This window comes from Erinaceus europaeus, chromosome 17 (assembly GCF_950295315.1).
Source record: "Erinaceus europaeus chromosome 17, mEriEur2.1, whole genome shotgun sequence".
NCBI lineage: Eukaryota > Metazoa > Chordata > Mammalia > Eulipotyphla > Erinaceidae > Erinaceus > Erinaceus europaeus.
The window spans coordinates 17,546,458-17,568,447 of record NC_080178.1 but is presented as its reverse complement, the minus strand read 5'-3'; the positions used below and the strand labels follow the sequence as shown (position 1 = coordinate 17,568,447).

General features: G+C 43.1%; 1 protein-coding gene across 8 annotated transcripts in view; it reads left to right on the top strand.

The window, feature by feature from the left end:
* Nucleotides 1–21,990, top strand: part of EXT2 (exostosin glycosyltransferase 2) — a 221,277-nt gene that overhangs the window by 124,294 nt on the left and 74,993 nt on the right. For all 8 annotated transcript variants that reach the window (XM_060176560.1, XM_060176561.1, XM_060176562.1 and 5 more), the window contains one exon: nucleotides 5,675–5,841. In XM_060176560.1, the coding sequence (XP_060032543.1) occupies nucleotides 5,675–5,841 (167 nt within the window). The remainder of the gene's footprint in view (nucleotides 1–5,674; nucleotides 5,842–21,990) is intronic.

Genomic DNA, 21,990 nt, shown 5'->3' with positions numbered 1-21,990 from the left:
ATACAGTTTCAGGATTAAACATTTCAGATTTATGCCAAGATGTAAAAAAAGAAATCAAAGGAGGGAAAAAACAATTTTTTGGATTTTTTCTGGATGTCTCTAGAAATCATGGCTGCGTCCAGCATTTTTTTTTTAAGTCAATGTCAAGCAAAAATTCAGTCATTCAAATCACTCTCTTACGAAACGCAACTTGAACCAGATTATGCAGATCTCACCATGTAGTATCATGAGTCCCCAGAGGGCATCCTAGTCCAAAAAGCTCCTCGAAATTCCATTTAGGGTGCTTCTGACTGTTCTTGCTGGATTGTTTCAGGCACCCATTTTTAAAAGTGTCTTCCCATTGAAGATAGAATCCAATCAGGAGAGTAGAACTAACCACGTGTCTCCATTCTTGGGGACTGCCATGGTACTGGAGAATGCTCCTCAAATTAGAGTAGTCCTTCTCCATGGGAAACATGCAAGAAGAAGTCCAGAAAGTCCCAGTGGAAACCTCCGTGCATATCCCAAGGTCTACGATCACGGTCATAAAGAACCAAATTGTGGCCTGGAGCAAAATGTAGTCCTTTTCCTCGGGAAACATGAGAGAGGGAATCCAGAAAGTCCAAGGAGAAATCTCCGTGCATCTCCCAAGCTCTATGATCCCGGTCATAAGAAACCAAAGTTCCCGGTCAGGGAACCGAAGTGTGGCCCAGAGTAAAATGTTCCAGAGACAGACTAATTGTCTCATAATGAAACAGTAGAGGCTTTGGCAAACCTCTTCATAAGTAGAAAGGCAACCCATGGTGGATGGGTAGCCAAGTTTACTTATCTGGGCGATGGGTGGGTTAGGTCCCACCTTGATGCCGGTCCATGTTTCAGGGCTTATTTCAGTCCCTGTTCAGGTGCCATATGTCGGGCTGAGCTTCACTGACGGGAGACAGATGACCAGGGACTCATGGTTGAGCTGTACGCAGTATCTCTTTATTCATGCAGGACGCAGCGCAATCTATACCAAGCTAGACTAAACTAACAACTAAAACGAACAATGTTGTCTTTATATATACTTCCCAAGTAGGGTGTGAACAGGATGTGACGCAGAGAGGGTGGAGAGAAAAGTGACTGGTGAAAATCAGGGTGTGACAAGGAGAGGATCAGGGTGTGACAAGGAGAGGGGGTGGAGCAGGTGAGAATTCTACCACTAAACCACCAATGCCCTGGAGGGAGTGTGGTGCTTTATGTAAATGTAAAAGTGATTTATGTAAATAGACCAAAGCTTTGAATGGGATCATTCAATCCCTATATAGGCATATGGTTAAACAGAAGCCAGGGGGAGCTGCCATACTACCCAACACTAACTCAGTACTAGAAATTGGTGACTGAGGTGTACAGTGAGTTCTGCAAGATGATGAGGAATAATCTTGGGAGAGCCCCTTCCCCAGCCAGGACTGGTGGCTGTGTGAAGTTTGCTCAGGTGCCACAGGCTAAAGCTGCCTAGTTGGAAACCAGCCATCTCCTGGGACTGTGGTGGAATTCAGCAGGAAGCTCCTGGGATGGGGTGGGGTGGGGTAGAGGTGTTAGGAGCTAGCTGGGAAACTAGCAAGAATTTCAGTGGAGCTCACTGTGAGCCACCTATGGGAAGAGCTGAGCTGCTATATGGGCATGCGCAGAACTCTCCCAGTAGCAGCCAGCCGAGGTGCTGTTGAGTCCTCTTGGAGAGCTTTTGGAGACTGCAGACCCAGGCTGCCCTAGTGGTGCCACTTAAACTTGCTGAAATGAGGGCCACTTACTGCCTACCTGCTGGTCAGTAAAGGAACAAGGAGTGGGGGTTGGGGGGGAGCAGGTTCACCAGAACTCAGAAGGAAAAAAAAAATACCCCCCTCCTGCTAAGATGCCCCCCAGCGCCCTCTGTTGACAAGGTTTAGCATTACGCCTCCTGGAAAAGAGGAATGTCCAGGACTAGTGTCTGAACCAGCATCTATCTGAAGGATGAAGCTAAGAGGCAGTAAATTGACAAGATGTGCATCTGTTTCCTCAAGCACTCTATGGACGTTCTGGGTTCTAGTGTCTGCACTATGCTCGAAACTCCTTCCAAATATTTTCCACTTTACTGGTACTTTCTTCATGTTATGCTCCTCAGATCCTGAGCATAAAATCTAGCATAGAGGTTCTCAAAGCGTAGTCCAGGGGCCACTGGGCATTGCTGAGATCCCCTCATAGAGTTTGTGGGGGGGGGGGAGAGATATATGAGTGAAGTGGATTTTATTTATTTTAATATTTATTTATTCCCTTTTGTTGCCCTTGTTTTTTATTGTTGTGGTTATTATTATTGTTATTGATGTCATTGTTGATGGATAAGACAGAGAAATGGAGAGAAAAGGAAAAGACAGAGAGGGAGAGAAAGGTAGACACCTGCAGACCAGCTTTACCGCCTGTGAAGCGACTCCCCTGCAGGTGGGGAGCCAGGGGCTCGAACCAGGATCCTCATGCCAGTCCTTGAGCTTTGCACCACCTGCGCTTAACCTGCTTCGCTACCGCCTAACTCCCTTATTTATTTTCATAATACTAGGTCATTTGTCTTTCCCCTGCTCTTTTATTCTCTTATTTGTCCCAAAATATACAGTGTAATTTTCTAGAGGCTGCAGAACTGGATGACACCATCACTTTTTAAAATTAAAAAAAAAATTTTATTTGTTTTATTTTAATGGGAGATACAAAGAGAAAGATACTATACTATATCCCTGCTCTTCTTTCCTCTTTTTCTTTTTTCTTTTCCTTCTCTCCACTCTCCCCCCCCCCCAACATTTTTTTTTCTTTTTCTTTGTTTTGAGAGGGGCCAGAGTGCTGCTCAGCTCTGGTTACTGGCTGAGGTCTCCAGTGCCTTAAGAATGGAAGTCTGTTGCTATCTCTCCAGCCCCAACACTGCCATTCTTTTTATTTTTATTTGTTCTGCCTCCAGGTAATCGCTGGGGTTTGATGCCTGCAGTATGAATCCACTGCTCCTGGAGGCCGTTTTTCCCAGTTTGTTGCCCTTGTTGTTGTTCTTGTTATTACTGCTGTTGTTGTTGTTGGATAGGACAGAGAGAAATCAAGAGAGGAGGGGGAGACAGAGGAAGAGAGAAAGATAGACACCTGCAGACCTGCTTCACCACTTGTGAAGCGACCCTTCTATAGATGGGGATCCAGGGGCTCCAGCAGAGATCCTTGTGCCAGTCCTTGTGCTTCGCTCCATGTGCACTTAACCCCTGCACTACTACCCGGCCCCTTGCACCATCATTCTTAATGACTAATGTGTGCTTATATATTTTTGTGTTTTATAATTTCTTCACTTTAAATTGTCAATACAAATGTATTGTGTGTTTGCATGCATGCATTTATCTCCCAAATGAACAAAACTTCTTTGAGGTCTTCAGCAATTTTTAAGAGCCCCCTAAGAATCCTGACACCAAAAGGTTTGACCTGCTAGTCTGGTTAGGTAGGACTATAATCGCCTTCATTTTAGAGAATGCGGTGTGTTTGAGCTTTCTAAAAATCTGGATAACAGATTGTGGTAGTGATCTTGGTTACCTGAAAAAGGCAGGGGAAAACAAACGTGAATGAAGATGATTGTGGCAGAAAATACTGAATTTTGCTGTTTTGTTCAGTATCTAGAGAACTGGGATTTTCAAGCTGAAGTATATAGTATAAGTTCTCTGTCTTGTCTCTGCTACCAAACAGATTTTAGATTCAAAGACTAGCCTGGGTATTTATTAATGGAAACCTGGCCAAGATACTTCACTTCTCTGAGCCATGGACATTCTACTTTGTGAGTAATTTCTACTCCATAGGATGGTTGAATGGCTTTTTACCTATGGAGTGTGGAGAATATACTAGTTGTTTAATAAAGGTGTGTGTGTGTGTGTGTGTGTGTGTGTGTGTGCATGCGCACACACACTTTCACTTATTCTTACCCTTAGGAGGTGTTTACAGAACTCAAGCGGCCAGCCAGTGTTGCACCCGGTTTAGTGTTCACATTACAGAACTCAAGTCTCTGATCTCTTAGTCCTATGGCCTCACTTTTATTCCAGCAACACTTAATAATTAATAACTCCATGCTAGGAATGAAGCGACAGTCAGTAACTTTTGTTATTGACTAAAAGTTGGTGGTCTGTAGGATATTGGTCTCTGATTCAGTTCTTCCCAAACATGCTTCTTTTAAAATTAACTGCTCTTTTAGGCTCTGGACTTATTTGAGACCAAATGTCTCCTTTAATTACAGAGCTTTTCACTTGCATAGACTTTGTTCAAGCCTCTGGGGGTGCCACCAACAGTGTGTGACATATTGTAAAATATACAGAGACAATATATTTTCCTTACAGTCAACTAAGACAGCAAGTCTTCCCTTCTGACTTTCCCTTAGTCATACTTTTTTTTTTTTTTTTTTGCCATTATCACTGGGGCTCAGTGCCTGTATGACAAATCCACCACTCCCAGCAGCCATTTTCTTTTTTCTTCTTTTCTTTCTTCCTTCCTTTCTTTTTCTTTTTTTTTAAATTATGATAGAGACAGAGAGAAATAGGGCAAGAGCGTGGGAGGAGGAAAAGAGAGACACCTGCAGCCTGTGTCTCTCTTGTGAAACTTCACCCTGCAGGTGAGGACTGGGAGCTCAAACCTGGGTCTTCCCGCATGATAACCATGGTAACAGCTTGGCCCCCTTCTCTCATACTTTTCTTGAGTATAGTGTCTTTGCTATAGCCACAGGCATTTTAGGGCTTTAAGCCCCACAAAAAACTAGATCTCCCCACTATTATATGATGGAATTTTTAATTTTTTGGCAGTATGATACCTTGACTTTCTTGTTTTTCATTTGACAAATGTTGTGTGAAGAACAAACCATTCTCTGTTAAGTGCCTTAAGATCTGGGTACTGCAGCAGCAAAGAAGTATTAATTTCAAGCTGTGTTAAACGCAACATTTTAAAACAAGGAGCCTGCAATTGAATTGCTTCAGTCATTTTGAAATAAAATGGGAAAAATGCAAAGCAAGTCACGGGTTGGTGTTTCTTCAGTATACTAGAAAATCCCACATAATTGGAGCTAGAAATTTGATATTTGCTCTTGTAAATTGGTCATGATGAGAAGCCAAATCCCATGAATCAGGAGAAGGGAGTAAAGCATTCAGTTAGGGGAGCTGTACCCCACTCAGTGAAACAGTGTGTGAGGGCCAGTACTATGACTGCTGTGACAGCAGTCTGGCCTTGAGCATCAAGAGTCAGGCATCTTTGGCACATGCACTGAAGGTTTCCTTAGCAGAGCAGCAGGCACATCTTGGGCTGGGCTGTACCTGCCTGCAAGAATTTTTAGAGGTGATGACTTTAGATGTTAAGACCATGGGCCTGAGAGGCAGCCAGCCCAGCTTCAACTCCTCTTATCGATGTGACCTTAGTCAAGTCATTATGCTTCTCTGCCTCTCAGTCATGAACAGAAGCCAGCTTGTGCCTTTTGGCTAAGACAGTATGGAGAGCCAGAGATGTATAGCATAAAACACATAAAATGCATCTGTCGGAATTTCCCCTTGCACACTCGTACATGTGGGTTTAATGAGAGCCCTGAATGTAAGCTGACTCTTCCATCTCATATGTGATACGATGCTTTCACCACTTTATCTCCTCACAAAAGCTAGACAGGTCATAAATGCCATGTCTGTCTTCCTTTTCCTAGAATCTCTCTGGCCCAAAATCCGGGTTCCATTAAAAGTCGTGAGGACTGCTGAAAACAAGTTGAGTAACCGTTTCTTCCCTTATGATGAAATCGAGACAGAGGCTGTTCTAGCCATTGATGATGATATCATCATGCTGACCTCAGACGAGCTGCAGTTTGGGTATGAGGTAAGGAGGAGGCTTTACATGCTATGTCCAGATAGTTAATATTTATTGCCTATTAGTGCTTGTCTTTGCTAATAGAAAGTATTGTATTTTGTTCTCTCAAGTCACCATTTCTGAATTCTAGTGGAGTCCAGAAATGAGAATGTGGGTTATGGGGAGGTTCTCTAAAACTCTGGGGGAGCCCTCTTCCAAAATGACCCATTCTGAGAACTCATTTGGGAACACCCCTGGGAGCGTCCCAAGGGACATTTGCCAATGGGTGTCTGCTTATCATTTAAGGAGCAGCGAATTGATGCCTGCTTGGACTTAGCACGTCACTGACTGAAGCCACCAGGCACAGCCACAATAAAAGCTGCAGTGAGTAAGGACGCTGGTGACACTGGCAAACAGAAAGCAGACCCTGTTGATGGCTCTCTTGCTGGGTTTTAAGTGGAGAGGCTGCCTGCCTGTCTGCAGAGAGAAGTGTTCTCTATTATTCGTCCCTTCAGTGCAGCTGATTGATTAGGCTGGGTTCAGGGGTTAAGTGTGGAGACCAGTAAAGGTCTCCCCAGGGGAAAGTGCCAGAGCCAAGGCTTGGTGAAAAGCAATAGGAATTGATGAGCTCTGTCAGTGGGGGATGTCTGTGAGCCTAAGGATGGCAGTGGGCAGAGGCCCATGGCTTCAGGGGTGGAACCATAGTGTCAGTCCAAAGCAAAACAGAGTATGAACCACAGCTGGCCCGGGAGAAAGTACTAGAGCTTCTCCCCCAGAGTCACCCCTTCCTTTGGGAGAGAGGGAATCATCTCCTCTAATGGATCCAGGATTTGTTAGGTTTGAGGTTTTTCAGAAATAGTGAAATCTGAATTAAACAAAGGCATAATGGGCACATGTGTTTATTAAAGAGGTGTTTTCTAACCCTTAAATTCCAAGTGGACTTTAAAGGGGAGTAAAAGGAGTTCTGCCACTACCATTAACAGTTAAAAAAAAAAAAGCTTGAGTTTACCCAAATATTTTTCTTTGAAATGCATAATATCATGTGAGTATAATAGAAATTGTGAAATAGTGGTATGTGATGCCTTGGTTGATGGAATTATTTTGGCCAGTGGAAGATATGAGAGTAGAAAATAAAGCCTACAATCATCTTTGGGGGTTTATCTTAATTTATAGAGATGTCTTTTTATATCTTTACCTCTGTGGTCTTAAAGTGACTTTTAGTAAACTAACACCTATTTTTCTTTTTCTTTTTTTTTTATTTTTAACTTTATTTCATTCGATAGGGCAGAGAGAAATTGAGAGAGAAGGCAGATAGAGAAGGAAAGAGATTTAGAGAGACACCCGCAGCCCTGCTTCACCATTTGTGAAGCTTTCCCCCTGCAGGTGGGGACCAGGGCTTGAACCCTCATCCTTGTGCACTGTAGAATGTTTGCTTAACCAGGTGTGCCAGCACCCGGCCCCTCATTCCCAGTTTTTCAAAACAAAAAAAAAAAAGATGTGTGTTTTTTTAGCAGATTTTCTACTTTTTTTTTCTAGTCACCTCATAGCAAAAGAGACCAATTTCTCCCCCACCAGTGTTTTTTCTCTTCTTTGCATATAATGACTTTAAACTTCATTCACCGTCTCTGGAGCAGAAAAGGGGAAGTTCAGGGTGACGAAGCCAAGAGGAGCAGAATGCTGCCTCTTTAATCTCCTCAGCTGGCCTAATAAAACAAGAGTTGATTCAGTGTTCTCCTTTCCATCTTGAGGTCTTGTGAATATAGAAACTTGGGTCTCTTTCAACCTTGAGCTTGTTTCAAGCAAGAAAGTGTGTTGATGAGGGGAAGTGCTAAATCTCAAGGGGCTGAAAACTGGGTTCTTCGCCCATTTCCCCGGTGACCTGTGTTTGATCCCACACACTACCTCTCAGTAAGGACTTGCTTATCAGAGGCACGTGGCACCGGAAACTACGTCATCTCTAGTCACTGAATCTGCTCCAGACGCCATGGAAGAAGTAACTTTCACAGTTACCTTCCATCTACGGCTTGTGTCAGTCTCTGGGCATTTGTATGCACAGACTGCTTAGGATCTTTCCTCTAACCTACAAGACTCATAGTGTTTTTCTCATTACCGAGAACAAGCAGTTAGGTAACTTGTGTACAAACACACTGTTCATTTGTGGAAGAGTTAGAATTTAAATACAAGCCTTTCTAGCGCTATTGTTATCCCAGAGTTTTTCACTCTGTCGGAGGCTGCTTGTCCTCAGAATGTAAGGTTTTTTTTTTTAAAGATTTTACTTATTTATGAGAAAGATAAAAGGAGAGAGAAAGAACCGGACATCACTGTGGCACATGTGCTGCTGGGGATCGAACTCGGGACCTCATGCTTGAGAGCCCAAAGCTTTATCACTGCACCACCTCCCGGATCACAGAATATAAGTTAAAACGATCAGTTGTCTATCAGTAACATACTTAAGCCAAAGAAAACAATGACTTCTCAGGCATCCCCACCATTACTGCTTCAGGGCAGGCTGGCTGTACGTTTCTTGCATAGTAATATATTATGAACAAAGTTGTTAGCTCTGGGATCAAATTTTCTGGTCTATCACTGACCATCTTAGGACCATGGACAAACTGTCTAATCTATCTGGGTCTTAGTTTATCGTTAGGGAAAATGGCTGTAGGGACCAGGCGGTAGCGCAGCAGGTTAAGCGCACATGGCATAAAGCACAAGGACTGGCACAGGGATCCCAGTTTGAGCCTCCAGCTCCCCACCTGCAGGAGTTTGCTTCACAAGTGGTGAAGCAGGTCTGCAGGTGTCTATCCTTCTCTCCCCCTCTGTCTTCCCTTTCTCTCTCGATTTATCTCTGTCCTATCCGACAACAGCAACAATAACAGCAATAACACCCAACAGCAACAACAGTGGGAAAAAAGTGGCCAACAGAGGCAGTGGATTTGTAGTGCAGACACCAAGCCACAGCAATAACCCTGGAGGAAGAAGAAAGAAAGAAAGAAAGAAAGAAAGAAAGAAAGAAAGAAAGAAAGAAAGAAAGAAAGAAAGAAAGAGAGAAAATGGCTCTAACAATATCTACTGTCTACTTCATAAGTTACCATGTGCATGAGATTTAAAAATCATCACCCTACCAGAGGTAGTGTGTCCAGTGAATATTCTTTCTGCATTGTGTAAGACACTGTACTAGCTACTGTTACCTCAACTACTGCTGCAGTTCTCATCATTCCACTCAAGATTCTACTGTGATTCCTGAGAAAGCTTGTTTGTTGTTTCCACCATTCAACCAGGGCATTTCTCTCCTGAAAGGGGGATCCAGTTTTGTGCCGAATTAGAACCCAGAGGATTGTAGCCCTCATAGATCCTGCTTGTTGTGGGTTTAGCACAAAGCCCATGGTTATTTTCCAGAGACTGAGAGCAGATCTTACAGACTAAGTGCTTAGAAAATTAATTAAGTAAAATGTTTGCCCTGGGATATACTAGCTCCTTTGTCCCACTTACCCCAGGGTGGCCAGGCTACATCTGTCTTGTTAATTAGTGCTCATCCTTCAGTGCTCAGTGCAAATGCCCATCACAGAGGCTTTCAGAGAGTCCCCAGACTAGGTTAGGTTCTGAGCACACTATATCTCTTTGTAAACAAATAATAAAGAGGGAAGTGTGTTGCTTGCTATCTGTTTTTCTTCTAGAACATGAGCCTACTAAGGACAAGAAGCATGGCCGTCTTGTCGAGCTCCATATCCATGACGTCTAGTCCAGTTCCTTCCATTCAACAATTGCTCAGTTGTGTCTGTTGAATAAATAAATAGTAGGAGCTGGGCGGTGGCACACCTGGTAGAGTGCATACATTACCATGCACAAGGGGCTGAGTTCAAACTCCTGGTCCCTTCATGCAGTGGGAAAGCTTCATGAGCGGTGAAGCAGTGCTGCATGTGTCTCCCTTATTCTCTCTCCTTCTATACCTCCCTCTTATCTCTTAATTTATCTCTGGCTCTATCAATACAAAAGCAATGAATGAATAAATAAATTCTTCATTTCTAGCAAACTGTCCTGTCCTGCGAGCCTTTCCATTCTACTATGTTCTGTAACTGGGACTCGTTTATTTTGGAAAATAGTTTGGACATTAAAGGGTTAACTATACATCTACCACATGATCACACCTTCCTTGCCACACAGATTGAGGAACGTGAGTATACACAAGTACTTGCACTCTGATATTCCTAGAAGCTTTTATTTGTAGGATCCAGAAACTAGGGGTTGGGTGTGGGTGGGTAGTTCAGTGTCTACCAAAAGTTGAAATGATGGTCAGATTGTGGTATATCAATACGATAGAATGTTACTCAGTGATAAATAGAAGGGACTATAGATGAATGCCACAACTTGGGTATACTAATTAAATTAAATGAAGTGATAAGAAGCTGGAAGAGTGTATCTCATGATCCCATTACTATGTAATTCTCGAAAATGTCAACTAATCTTTAGTGATAGAAAGATCAAGGATTATCTAGAAAAGGAGTGGAGAGGGTCGTGTTATGAAAGGCAGGAGAGAAAAATAACACAAGGACTCATAAACCTAGGGGAAATGAATATACTCATTTCTTACTGAGGAGGATGGTTTTCCTGGTATATACAGGTGTTATAATCATCAGTGCATAGCTTCTGCTTACTGTACACCAGCTATATTTCTAAAAAGCTATGCAAAAATGCATATGTACATATTTACAATCTGAATAATACTGTAAAAATTAAGTACTCAAGTTGCCTAATAAAATATGTGCCAGATATGCTTAACAGAATCTACAAAACATCACCGAGAGAGTAAAGCTGAAGAACACCACCATAAAAGGAAAAATATATATCTCCAAAGAGTTTCTATTATTAAGGCATAATTTCCCCCCACATGTTCCACAGATTAAAAGTAATGCCAGGGGAATATATATATATTTTTTCTTTTTTAATTGGAACACTAGTCCTAAAATTGAAATGGAAATATAAAAGGACCTGAAAAGCCAAAGCAATCTTAAGAAAGAAAAGCCAAGTTTATGAATTGTTCCTCCCTTATTTTAACCCTTACTATAAAGCTTCAGTCACCAAGACACTGTAGCTTTGGTATAAACCTAGACATATCCATAATGAAGCTGAATAGAATCCAGAAATTGGCCACATATGTACAGTCAACTGATTTTCAGCACAGGACCCAAGTCAATTTAATGGAGACAGGACAATATTCACAATACGGTGCTGGAACAATTTAATATTCTTATGTCCGAAAACAATCTAAAAAATGTTCTGCTGAATGAACTAAGTATGACTTAAGATACAAATCCATGTATTTAAAATGCCAGCATAGAAAAACTATATTCCTTGGGGAAGAAGACACAATTGAAAACAAAAGAATCATGAAACTTTTCAGAGGATGGAATGACTCTATTATGACTGTGGTGGTGGTTACATGACTACATAACATTTGTTAAGACATTTACAACTGGTGCATTTCATCGTAAACTGAAAAATAAAATGTGTGAGATGCAGCTGTAATGGTGCTTGGGGGAAATTCAGAGCATAAGTGCTTCTACTAGGAAAAAATGAGAGGGCCCAGTGGTGGTGCGCTCAGGTTAAGTGTACACGTTACCCTGTGCCGGGACCTGGACTCGAGCCCCCGCTCCCCACCTGCCAGGGGAAGAGGATGCTTCACGAGCAGTAAGGAAGGTCTGAAGGTGTTTTTCTCTCTTGCTCTCTATCTCCCCTGATCAATTTCTTTCTGTCTTATCTAATTAAAAAACAGAAAGAAGAAAGGCTGCCAGGAGCAGTGGATTTGTAGTGCCGCAGTTATAACCCTTATGGTATTTGGGCTGGGGAGACAATATAATGAATATACAAAAAGCCTTTTATGCCTGAGCCCCAGTGCTTGGGAAAGTGAAAAGAAAAGCCTATTTTCTCTTACCAGAAGACATGCAGGGGTGGGGGTTGCTGCTGATGGGACCCGCCCTATACCAGGCAGGCACCACAGAGGAGGCCTTCCGTACCCTGCCATCTGGACACAGCGACTGTGCAGATTGTCACACAGCACCCTAGGGACCATGCTTACCTACACAAACAGGAAAAGAAACAGGGACAGCATTCCTCTGCTTCTGTCCACTGTGGAGGTGCCCTGCATTATGTGAACAGCAGCCATGAGGCTCTAGCAGACACTGGGGGGGTGATCGTGAGGGGTAGTCCTGTCTCTCCTCAACCTGCCATTCTGGGCATGTTCTCCTTGCCCCTTTAAAGCATCCCATGCATGAAATAGACTAGAATCAACAGAGCAAAAGCTTCATTTTGGAAATAAACTATGGTGTCAGATACTACCCAGGTTTCAAATTAGCTATGGGTTGCAAGCCGGGCAGACCAGACTAGCACCAGAAAGCCTTTGGAAGCTAAATTGATATTCAATCCACAGCCCACAAAAGTGGGCCAAGATGTGCGTTCTGAACCCAAATTGCCTGCTAAACTAGAAACTGTAAAAGGAAGCATTGTCTCACGGCAGTCCTCAAAATGTTCAGGATGTAATCCAAAATGCCTCATCATACCAAGAACCAGGAAAATTGCAACCTTGATGAGAAGAGATAATCATCAGATGCCAACTCCAAGATGACAGAGGGTGGAATTATCTAACAAGGATTTTAAAACAGCCATTCACCAAAAATCCTCTAATAAGCAATCATAAGCACTGTTGAAATACATGGGAAACTAGTAAGTCTTGGCAAAACAAAATAAAACAATATATAGTGAAGAACCAAGTGGAAATTTCACCACTGAAAATTGCCATCCCTGGAACTACAAAATTACCAGCAAGACAATAGAGTTAACAAGGAAGAATCAGTGAACTTAGGATGAATCCGTAGGAATCATCTTATCTGAACAACAGAGATAAATTAGAAAGAAAAGGGAGAGAGAGAGAGAGAGAGAGAACAGAGCTTCAGAGTCCTGCAGGACAATTACAAAGATAACATTATTCATATTATTAGAGCCCCCAGAAGACAGAATGTGGGACTTGGGAGTATTTGAAGAAATATTGGATGGAGAGTTGTTTTTTAAAAAAATCCGTACTGATCAGTAAATTTACAGACTCAAGAATCTACAAAGGAAATCACAGGCATTCACAGAATCAGTTGCATAACTGCAAAAATTGGGCCTGTGGAGTAGCTCCCTTGGATAGTGCACTGTTTTGCCATGTGTAGGACCCAGATTCGAGCTCAGCTCCGCTTCCATATATCTAAAAAAAAAAAAATCAAAACAGTTTTTAGAAAGTGTGTAAATCGAACATATTGTAACAGGAATTGTTTATTTCTTTATTTGTTGGATAGAAACAGAAAAATCAAGGGGGGGGGGATAGACAAGGAGGGAGAGAGGAAGAGAGGGGAGCAGCACTGCTTCACCAGTCCTGAAGTTTCCCTCCTGCTGGTGGCTTGACCTGAGTCCTTTCATATGTGTTCTACCAGGTGCCACTGCCTAACTCTAGAGTTGGTATTTGTTTGTTTTGTTTTTAAAGATGTGATGATTTATTTTATAGGAGAGAGACAGACAGACCAGAACATCAATTGGACTTGTGCAGTGCCGGGTCCTGCTCCAAGTGACTCCAATGCTTTACCGCTCAGTTAGCTCTCTGGCCACGAGCAACAGTAACGCTTACAACTGATTGTTGGGAAGAGACCGATCAGCCGCTGTGGGTACACATAGGGGAAGGAGGAGCTGTGCATCACTGCTACATTCTTTGCTTTGGCAGTATGTGCATGAGATCACTGTTGATTTATGTAAATTTCTTCTCTCACTGTCTGCTTCATATTCTTTTTTTTTTTTTTTAATAAATATCACTCATATATATGCTATGGTTATCACTGTGGCTTAGTGCCCATATGGGGAGTCCACCACTCCCAGTGGCTTTTTTTTTTTTTTTTTTCCTTTTTTGATAGGACAGAGAGAAATTGGCAAGGGAGAGGGAAAGAGGAACACCGGTAGCCCTGCTTCCCCCTTGCAAGTGGGGATCAGAGGTTTGAACCTGGGTCCCTTGCACATTACATTAATGTGTGTGCTCATCTGTGTCTGCCACCACCATTTCATGTTCTCATTGTTCTTAGCCAGCACTCTGTCCTGTTTATTATAGGCCCAGTTTCTTTAACAGCTCCATTACTCTTCAGACTTTCAAATTCTTGTATGAATTGTGTGCCCTTCAAGGAGTCCTTATGCCATCTAAATTGTAAAGTGAAATGTTCTACAGTCCTCCATATTATTTTGGTATTATTTAAAACTTACAAGATTTGGAAGGATGTGCTGGCCTTCATTCCTGATGCTGATAATTTTGTTTTTCTCCTCAGTCTTGTTAGAGCTGTTACCAATGTCAGAACCTTTTCAGAGTCAGGTTTTGATTTTGTCAAATTTTTCCTTACTGTATATTTAACTACTTCTCTCCATAATTAATTTCTTCTGTTACTTTCATAAATTTAAGATGCTGTTATTTCTCTAGCTTTTGACATAAAAGCTTAGATCCCTGGCCTTAGAATTTAGTTTTCTAATACATGCATTTACAGTAGTGAATCTCTCTAATTACTGTTTTAAGTGAAATTAAAAGTGTCAGGTTTCTGCTATCTTTAGGTTTGAATTATTTTCTGATTTCCATTGTAATATCTTCTTACAGAAATTTCTTACAGAAAATTTTCCTTCTGGAAAAAGGTATATTGCGTTGTCACTTCTTAATTGATAGCTACAATGCTGCCGTTGATTTTTATTAGAGTCTGCTCTTCAGAAAACATACCCCATTTGACTTATTATTTAGAAATGTATTGAGACAACCTGGCCCAGTGAAAGATCTCTTTGGGGGCGAGGGAGGTAACATGGTGGTTATGCTAAGAGACTCACATCCCTGAGACTTAAAGTCCCAGACTCAGTCTCTGCACCACCATAAGCCAGAACTGAGCAGTGCTCTGGTTAAAAAGAAAAAAAACTTGGGTAACTAGTCTATGTGTACCTTGAAAGACTATAGATTTTATACTTGTAAGTTCACTACTTCAGCTAAGTCAGGTTACTTACCTTGACAATTTTAATTTCAATATAATCATAATATTCCCTTGCCATTCCCACTTCTTCTTCTATAATCATTATTGTTCTATAACCATTACCATTAACATGTCTATAATAATATAACTCACAGGGCCAGGTGGTGACACACTAGGTTGAGCGCACATGTCACAATGTGCAAGGACTTAGATTTGATCCCTCAGATTTGAGCCCCTGGTTCCTACCTGTAGGTGGAAAGCTTGGTGAGTGGTGAAGCAGTGTTGCAGGTATCTGTCTATCTCTATCTCTCTCTCTCTCTCTATCACCCACCTTCTGTCTTGATTTCTCGCTGTCTGTAATAAATAAAAATAATAACTAAATGAAATAAACAAACATAATAGTATAACTCACTATGCTAGGTTAAATAAAAATAGTTTGTATACAGTATTTAACATGAAAAAGCAAAAAGGAATCATGCTACAGACCTTTCTGCTGTGGCCTTGGGAATTTTAGACGTAGAGGTGTCTCCGCATTTAGAAATTGTCAGAGAGGAAAAGGCGTGGTTTCACCAATATTGCCTGAAATAGAAGGAGAGACTACAGAATTCCTGAAGTCCATTTGGGTTGAAAGGACTGAAAGGGATCCAATAGAACAGGCAAACCTACAAGGCGTGCCTCCATGAGAAAAAGACTCAAACACCTGTGCACAGAATGCTGGGCTCCTTCTCTTTCCTGGGAAGGGTGCATGTGTGAGGACCCAGGGACATCTGGAGCTGAAAGCGTTTTTAAAGTGGAAGGAAGAATGCAGCACTCATTTCAAGGCAGGTGGCCAGGGCATAGAGTCCCAGCACCAGTTTTGATCAGGGTTCTTTCTGCTGATGTCTTCTCTGAGGCATAAAGTGTGTAGACTTAGGCACCAGAGTTCTGTAATGTTTTTCACAGGCATAAAGAGACTTTCAGGCAGTGCTTTCATTTATTTTATTTTATTTTATTTTGTTTTTATTTTATTTCCAAAGCACTGCTCAGCTCTGGCTTCTGGTGGTACTGTGACTCGTGCTTCAGGACTCAAAAGTTTTTTTGCATAAACATTGTGGTATCTCCCTAGCCCAGGCAGTGCTTTTGCTAGAAGATCAGGATGCTTTGATTTACAGAGACCATTTTACAGCAAGAGGCCCCATGGCTTATTTAAGAGACCTATGTAGAGCTCGCAAGACTGCACACTTGCCAAGGCTATGAAGAGGCCAAGAAATGGCAGATACATGAGGGTGGAAGGTCTAACTGAAAGGTTACTTGAAAATGACAGTGAACCCTAGCAGCCCCTTCGCAGAGGGAGCCACATCAGTACATAGCCCAGCGACTGTCAAAAGCTTACTTAACACAAGTGGGCAATGCTAATCCTGTCTACTGGGGCACAGACCAGTCTGCTCACACTGGATGTGATCCTCTGCTAGACCTGCCTGCCGATGTGGCTGAGAATCAGGGTCTCCCCAGGCCTGCTCACCACTCAGTGGAAGGGCTGTCTTGTAAAGAAACAGAGTAAGAGCATATGGTGACCTTGGAGATCAACCCATCCCTTCATGCTTTATTGCTAGGGAAACTGCTTGAGTTACTTCTTTGAGGTGCTACCTGCACATGGAATCTAATCCCTGAAGGCCTCCCCCCACCCCACACCCCACCCCATAGCAGGCTCTGGAGAATGATAGGCTGAACCGCGTATAATGCCTGGGAGCACACAGCTTCAAGGCCTAATACTGGCCATCATTCTTATTTCATTGGAGGGAAACACAGGGGTCGTCTCCCTCTTTAAATGGGTCAGATTCCCTGTTAGAAGGCGAAGAGCTTTGGGAAATGTTACATTCCCTCTCCAGGCCCAGAACCGGGAGCTGAAGAATGATCTCCTGCGGCCCTGCGTGTTTCTGAGTTGTTTGACAAGCTCTAGTGAGCTACCAGATGTGCAAATGCTTTTCAGCCCCGGGATAATTTATTTATCTGTTTATGTATTTTACCAGGAAAGTATCTATTGAGTTCTTGATACTCATTTGCAAGGAACTCCTGGGGGAACAGTAGCAGTGTATAGTGTTACTTGAATGTTTGATTTTTTTTTTTTTCAAGCCTGTCTGCTTTTATTTCAGACCTAAAGAGCTAGGGAAGAAATAAAACGCAACTTGGTCCTCCTCCCCTCCCCAACGTGAAAGAGAGTCGGTTTAAAACATGTGGCAGGGGAGTCGGGCGGTAGCACAGCGAGTTAAGTGTAGGTGGCGCGAAGTGCAAGGACCAGTATAATAAGGATCCCGGTTCGAGCCCCCGGCTCCCCACCTGCAGGGGAGTCGCTTCACAAGCAGTGAAGCAGGTCTGCAGGTGTCCATCTTTCTCTCCCCGTCTCTGTCTTCCCCTCCTTTCACCATTTCTCTCTGTCCTACCCAACAACAATGACATCAATAACTACAACAATAAAAAACAAGGACAACAAAAAGGAATAAATAAATAAATATTTAAAATAAAATATAATAAAACATGTGGCAGAAAATGAGCCCTGCAGACTTGGCTCAGTGTATGAGCCCATGGATTTATTTTTCCTTTCATACTTTGATCCTTCTTTTCAGCCATAAAAATTATTAGTAGCACTTAAGTGTTGAACATTTTCACGTGGGAGATGTGGAACTCTCTTGGCTAATAATGTTGGTTATTGAGTCAATACTTCATGTGGGGAAAAAAAAAGCAAACTCAAAGCAACTGCGTGTTGTCAGGTGCACAGAATTCTAGCACTTTCCTTTTTTTTTTTTTTTTTTTTTTTAACTTCTGGGCTACCCAGGAAGGGGCTGGTAAACTACTTGGGTGGAAATAAATTGCAAGGTTGTATATGCATTATTTTGATCATAACTTCCCAAAGTAATGGGACTTATATACTCTCAAAGAAACATGGGGAGACAGAAAAATGGCATGGAATGTTCTACACCCTGTTATGCCTGGCCCCAGGACCTGCATTCAAGCCCCTGGACCATACCAGCAGGGGGGAAGCAAATCTACAAGTGTCTCTTTTTTCTCTCCCTCTCTGACTCCTCCACCTCTCTCAGTTTCTTTCTGCCTTAGCAAATTAAAAAAAAAAAAAAGAAAGAAAAAACAACCACTTAGACTGGTGGATGCATCATGTAGGCACCGGACCCCAGTGCTAACCCTGGTGGCCATTAAATAAATATTTAAAAATAAAGCCTTGGACTGGGTCTAAAGATCGAAAGCGTTCACCAACTTCTCACAGCCCTTATGCTCCCATCTTTTGGACAGGAAATTAACTATTTTTTCCTTTCTACATCCAAACCCCAGAATGCTAAATCTGATGTGTCCTCAGATTGGTTGAGAGGTGAGGGAAGGACTTTTCAAAATGGCTTTCCTCAGCCTTTAACAATGGAATAAAAATCACTACTTTGAGGCATAATAAATACAAAAAAAAAGTCACAGGACATATGCTAATAGAGTACTACTTAGTAGTTAAAAAAAAAAGAGAGAGAGACTATAATGTGTCCTTTCAGACTAAAGGGATGGGACTGTCAGTGATTGTACTTAGTGAAGTAAGTAAGGAAGTGGAGAAGAACAACTAGAGGATGATTTCACTCATAAGTAGAATATAGAGCATTGAAACACATGACCTCGATAAAAAGAACAAGTATAAATATAGTGATCCTGTAACTATGACCTGGGATAAAGAACTAAGTATTACTGTTTGAGGGGGGGGGGCAGAGCGCAGAACTTTAGTGGTGGAGTGGTACTTTAATCTTGTAAATCACTGTTAAATCACTAATAAAAAAATATATTACCAACCAGAAAATAAAAAGACTTTTTTTGTCTGGGCTGCATGGGACCACTGACCTCATCCTGCTTTTGGGTGTGAGGCCAGGTGGTCCCAGGGAGCCCCTCTGGGGCACTGAGAAACGTGACTCTCGTAGAGCGAAGACTGATGACATAGGAGCATTCCAGAAGCACAGCCCCCAATAGCAGGTGCATTCTGCAGCTATGGGCCATCTGACTGAGGGACATATCACTGCCTTCAGTGAGAGCCAGCACCCACGTTCCCATTTCTTGGACTCATGGCCGATTCTTCTTGAGCCGTCACAGAGTATGGCCTAGTAGGTGATTGGGAATGTTGGGGATTCCAGTGTTTCCTTGTCTTAACTGATGCTGGACTGTCACAGGTGTGTCCTATGGAACCAGACTGGGTGGGTGGTCAGGTGGGGCAGGGGGCTGGTTCCCAGAGCTGGCTGGCTGCTGCATACAGGGGAGTCACTGTGCTCCAGGCCCAGGTTTGGCTTGGGTAACTCCACACCTTGCCCGAGCAGTTCTGGGGCCTCATGTGTGCTGGGTTTAACACAAAAGCTTTGCAGCGGAGGCACAACCAGTTTTACTAAAATCGAGCTTTTTGAAAACTGCAGATTTCTTCTGGCCCTTTCTTTTTTTAAAAAAATATTTTTATTTATTTATTATTGGATAGAGACAGAGAGAAATTGAGAAGATTGGGGGAGATAGAGAAAGAGAGAGAGACAGAGAGACAGCTGCAGCCCTGCTTCACCACTTGTGAAGCTTTCCCCCTAAGGCGGGGACCAGGGGCTTGAACCTGGGACCTTGTGCATTGTAGTATGTGTGCTTCACCAGGTGCGCCACTGCCTGGCCCCTCTTCTGGCCCTTTCCATTCAGCATCTGAAGAAGCTGGTCGCTTCTCTGAGCCTCCCGTATTGTATGTGAGTGAGTGCCAGTCCTCCTTTGAGAAGCTCTAGCCTGGCCAAAGTCTCAGCCCCACCTTGGGAGAGCACATCTGTCTGTGTGCCTTCACCTCCATCCATTTTCCACTTTTCTTTTCTTTTTTAATGTTTTCTGTAACATTTTTTATTATTCTTGTTTATGGAATAGAGACAGCCAGAGAGAAAGAGAGACACCTGCAGCACTGCTTCACCACCTGAAGACCTTTCCCCCTGCAGGTGACTGGGGGCTCAGACCAGATCCTTGTACGTTGTAACATGTGCTCAACCAAGTGCACCACCACCCCACTCTGTTTTCCTCTTAAGTACCTGAGAAGCTGCCAGCATAGAGACTATTATCTTCTGGGGGGAGGGAGTGGGCAGCTTAGCTCCTATATTATTATTATTATTATTAATTTAGTTTTACCAGAGCACTGCTCAGCTCAAGCTTGTGGTGGTGTAGAGATTGAACCTGGGACTTTGAAGCCTCAAGCATGAATATCTCTTTGCATCACCATTATGCTGTCTCTCCCATCCACCTACCTTCCTTCCTTCCTTCTCTCCTTTTCCTTTCCTTTCCTTTCCTTCTCTCTCTCTTTCTCTCCCTTTCTTCCTTTCCTTTTTTCTTCCTTTCTCTCTTTCTTCTTTCCTTCCTTTCTTTCTCATATATTTGCTAATGATAGAGAGGAGAGAGAGAATCAGAGTATCACTCTTGGCACACACAGTGCCACGGATCAAACTCAGGACCTCATCATGCCTCAGGCCGACTCCCAGGCCTAAGCTGAGAGTCCGTCCATTCCCCACCCCCAAGGTGCAGACGGAGCAGCCCTTAGAGGAACTGCAGGGAAGACTGTGGTGAGAGGCGAATCTGTCTTTCTTTGGTGTCCCCAGGGCGCTGTCCACATTGCTGATTCTAGCCTGGGGAAGGGCATCATCTGCTGGGCCAGCTCTGCCTCCAGCTTGCATTGATTTACACCCCAAAGACTCCGGGGCCTGGAGGGGAAGCAGCTCATTCATGTGTGCCGCCGCTGCCCCAGCAAGCTCCACTGAAAGAAGATCCGTAGCAGCAGCCAGAAGCCCACGGAGGTGCTGAGAGACGCCACGGTGAAGTTTGACCTCTCGGATCTCTTCTAAAGCACCCAGTCCCCGCCGGAGAATAAGTCAAACAAATATTAAGGGAAGGAAATCGAATATGTATGCTGAACATTGAAATAACATCTGAGCGTTTCAAAAAAGCACCCCGTTGGGAATTACAAGAGCGACACTTTTTCCTTCCCCGCCGAGCACATTGAAACAACAAGCTCAGAATGTGTTTCCTGAGCCATTTAATGAAGTGACAGAGGTAGGGCTGGGCCCACCTCACCCAGAGGAGGAACCAAGCATGCTGCTGGCACCTGGAAGGTGGGCCCCCATCATGGCCACAGGTTCCCGTCCCAGATAAGCCTGGCCAGTTGGCTGCGTGTTGTTTTCCACAGGAGCTGCTTCTGTGCCTGGCGGTGCTGGTTCTGAAAGCCCTCACCTGCCTTGTGCCCCTCCCCACCGCCAGCCTCACCATCTCAGAGCACCTGACTCAGTCGCTCCAGGCCACAAGAGTTAAAGCGTGTAAGGTGGAGTAGTTATTTTAAAGAGGTGTCGGTGTACTTGGCAGTTTAAAGAAAGCATGCTTTTCTTCCCCCCATTCAAGAGGAGGCATCCCTAGTGATATCCCAGCCCTGAGAGGATCCATATGTCTGAGGGTTATTGTTCCAAAAGCTGCCTGTTGTCTCGTCAGGATTGATTACAGGCCTCGGCTGCTCCAGGAATTCAGAGCTTCAGGATTTGGCTTGTGGTATGAGGATGTGGGGAATTTGTCTTGCACGGGCTGCTTATCTTCCCTGATTTTGAGAGACATGCCCACAAGAGGGGGTGTGTGGGCAGGGCAGGGCATGGCATGGGGCCAAGGGAAATGAAAGCCACAGTGGCTTTATCTGAAGGGCAATGCCAATGCCTCCATATATATATATTATTACGACATACAAGGACCTAGTTTGAGCCCCCAATCATCTGCAGGGGGAAAGCTCTTCAAATGGTGAAGCAGTGCTGTAGGTGTCTCACTTTCTCTCTGGCTATCTCTATTCAATAAATAAAAATAATAAAAAATGTTAAATAAAACATTAAAAAAGAAAAGTGGAAAATGGATGGAGGTGAAGGCACACAGACAGATGTACTCTCCAAGGTGGGACTGAGATTTCAACTAGGCTAGAGCTTCTCAAAGGAGGACTGTCACTCTCTGACATACTACAATACAGGAGGTTCAGAGAAGTGACCACTCCAGCCAAAAGTAATCTTACCTGGCCTTCTAATTATTATTATTTTTTAATATTTATTTTATTTATTTATTCCCTTTTGTTGCCCTTGTTGTTTTATTGTTGTAGTTATTGTTGTTGTCGTTGTTG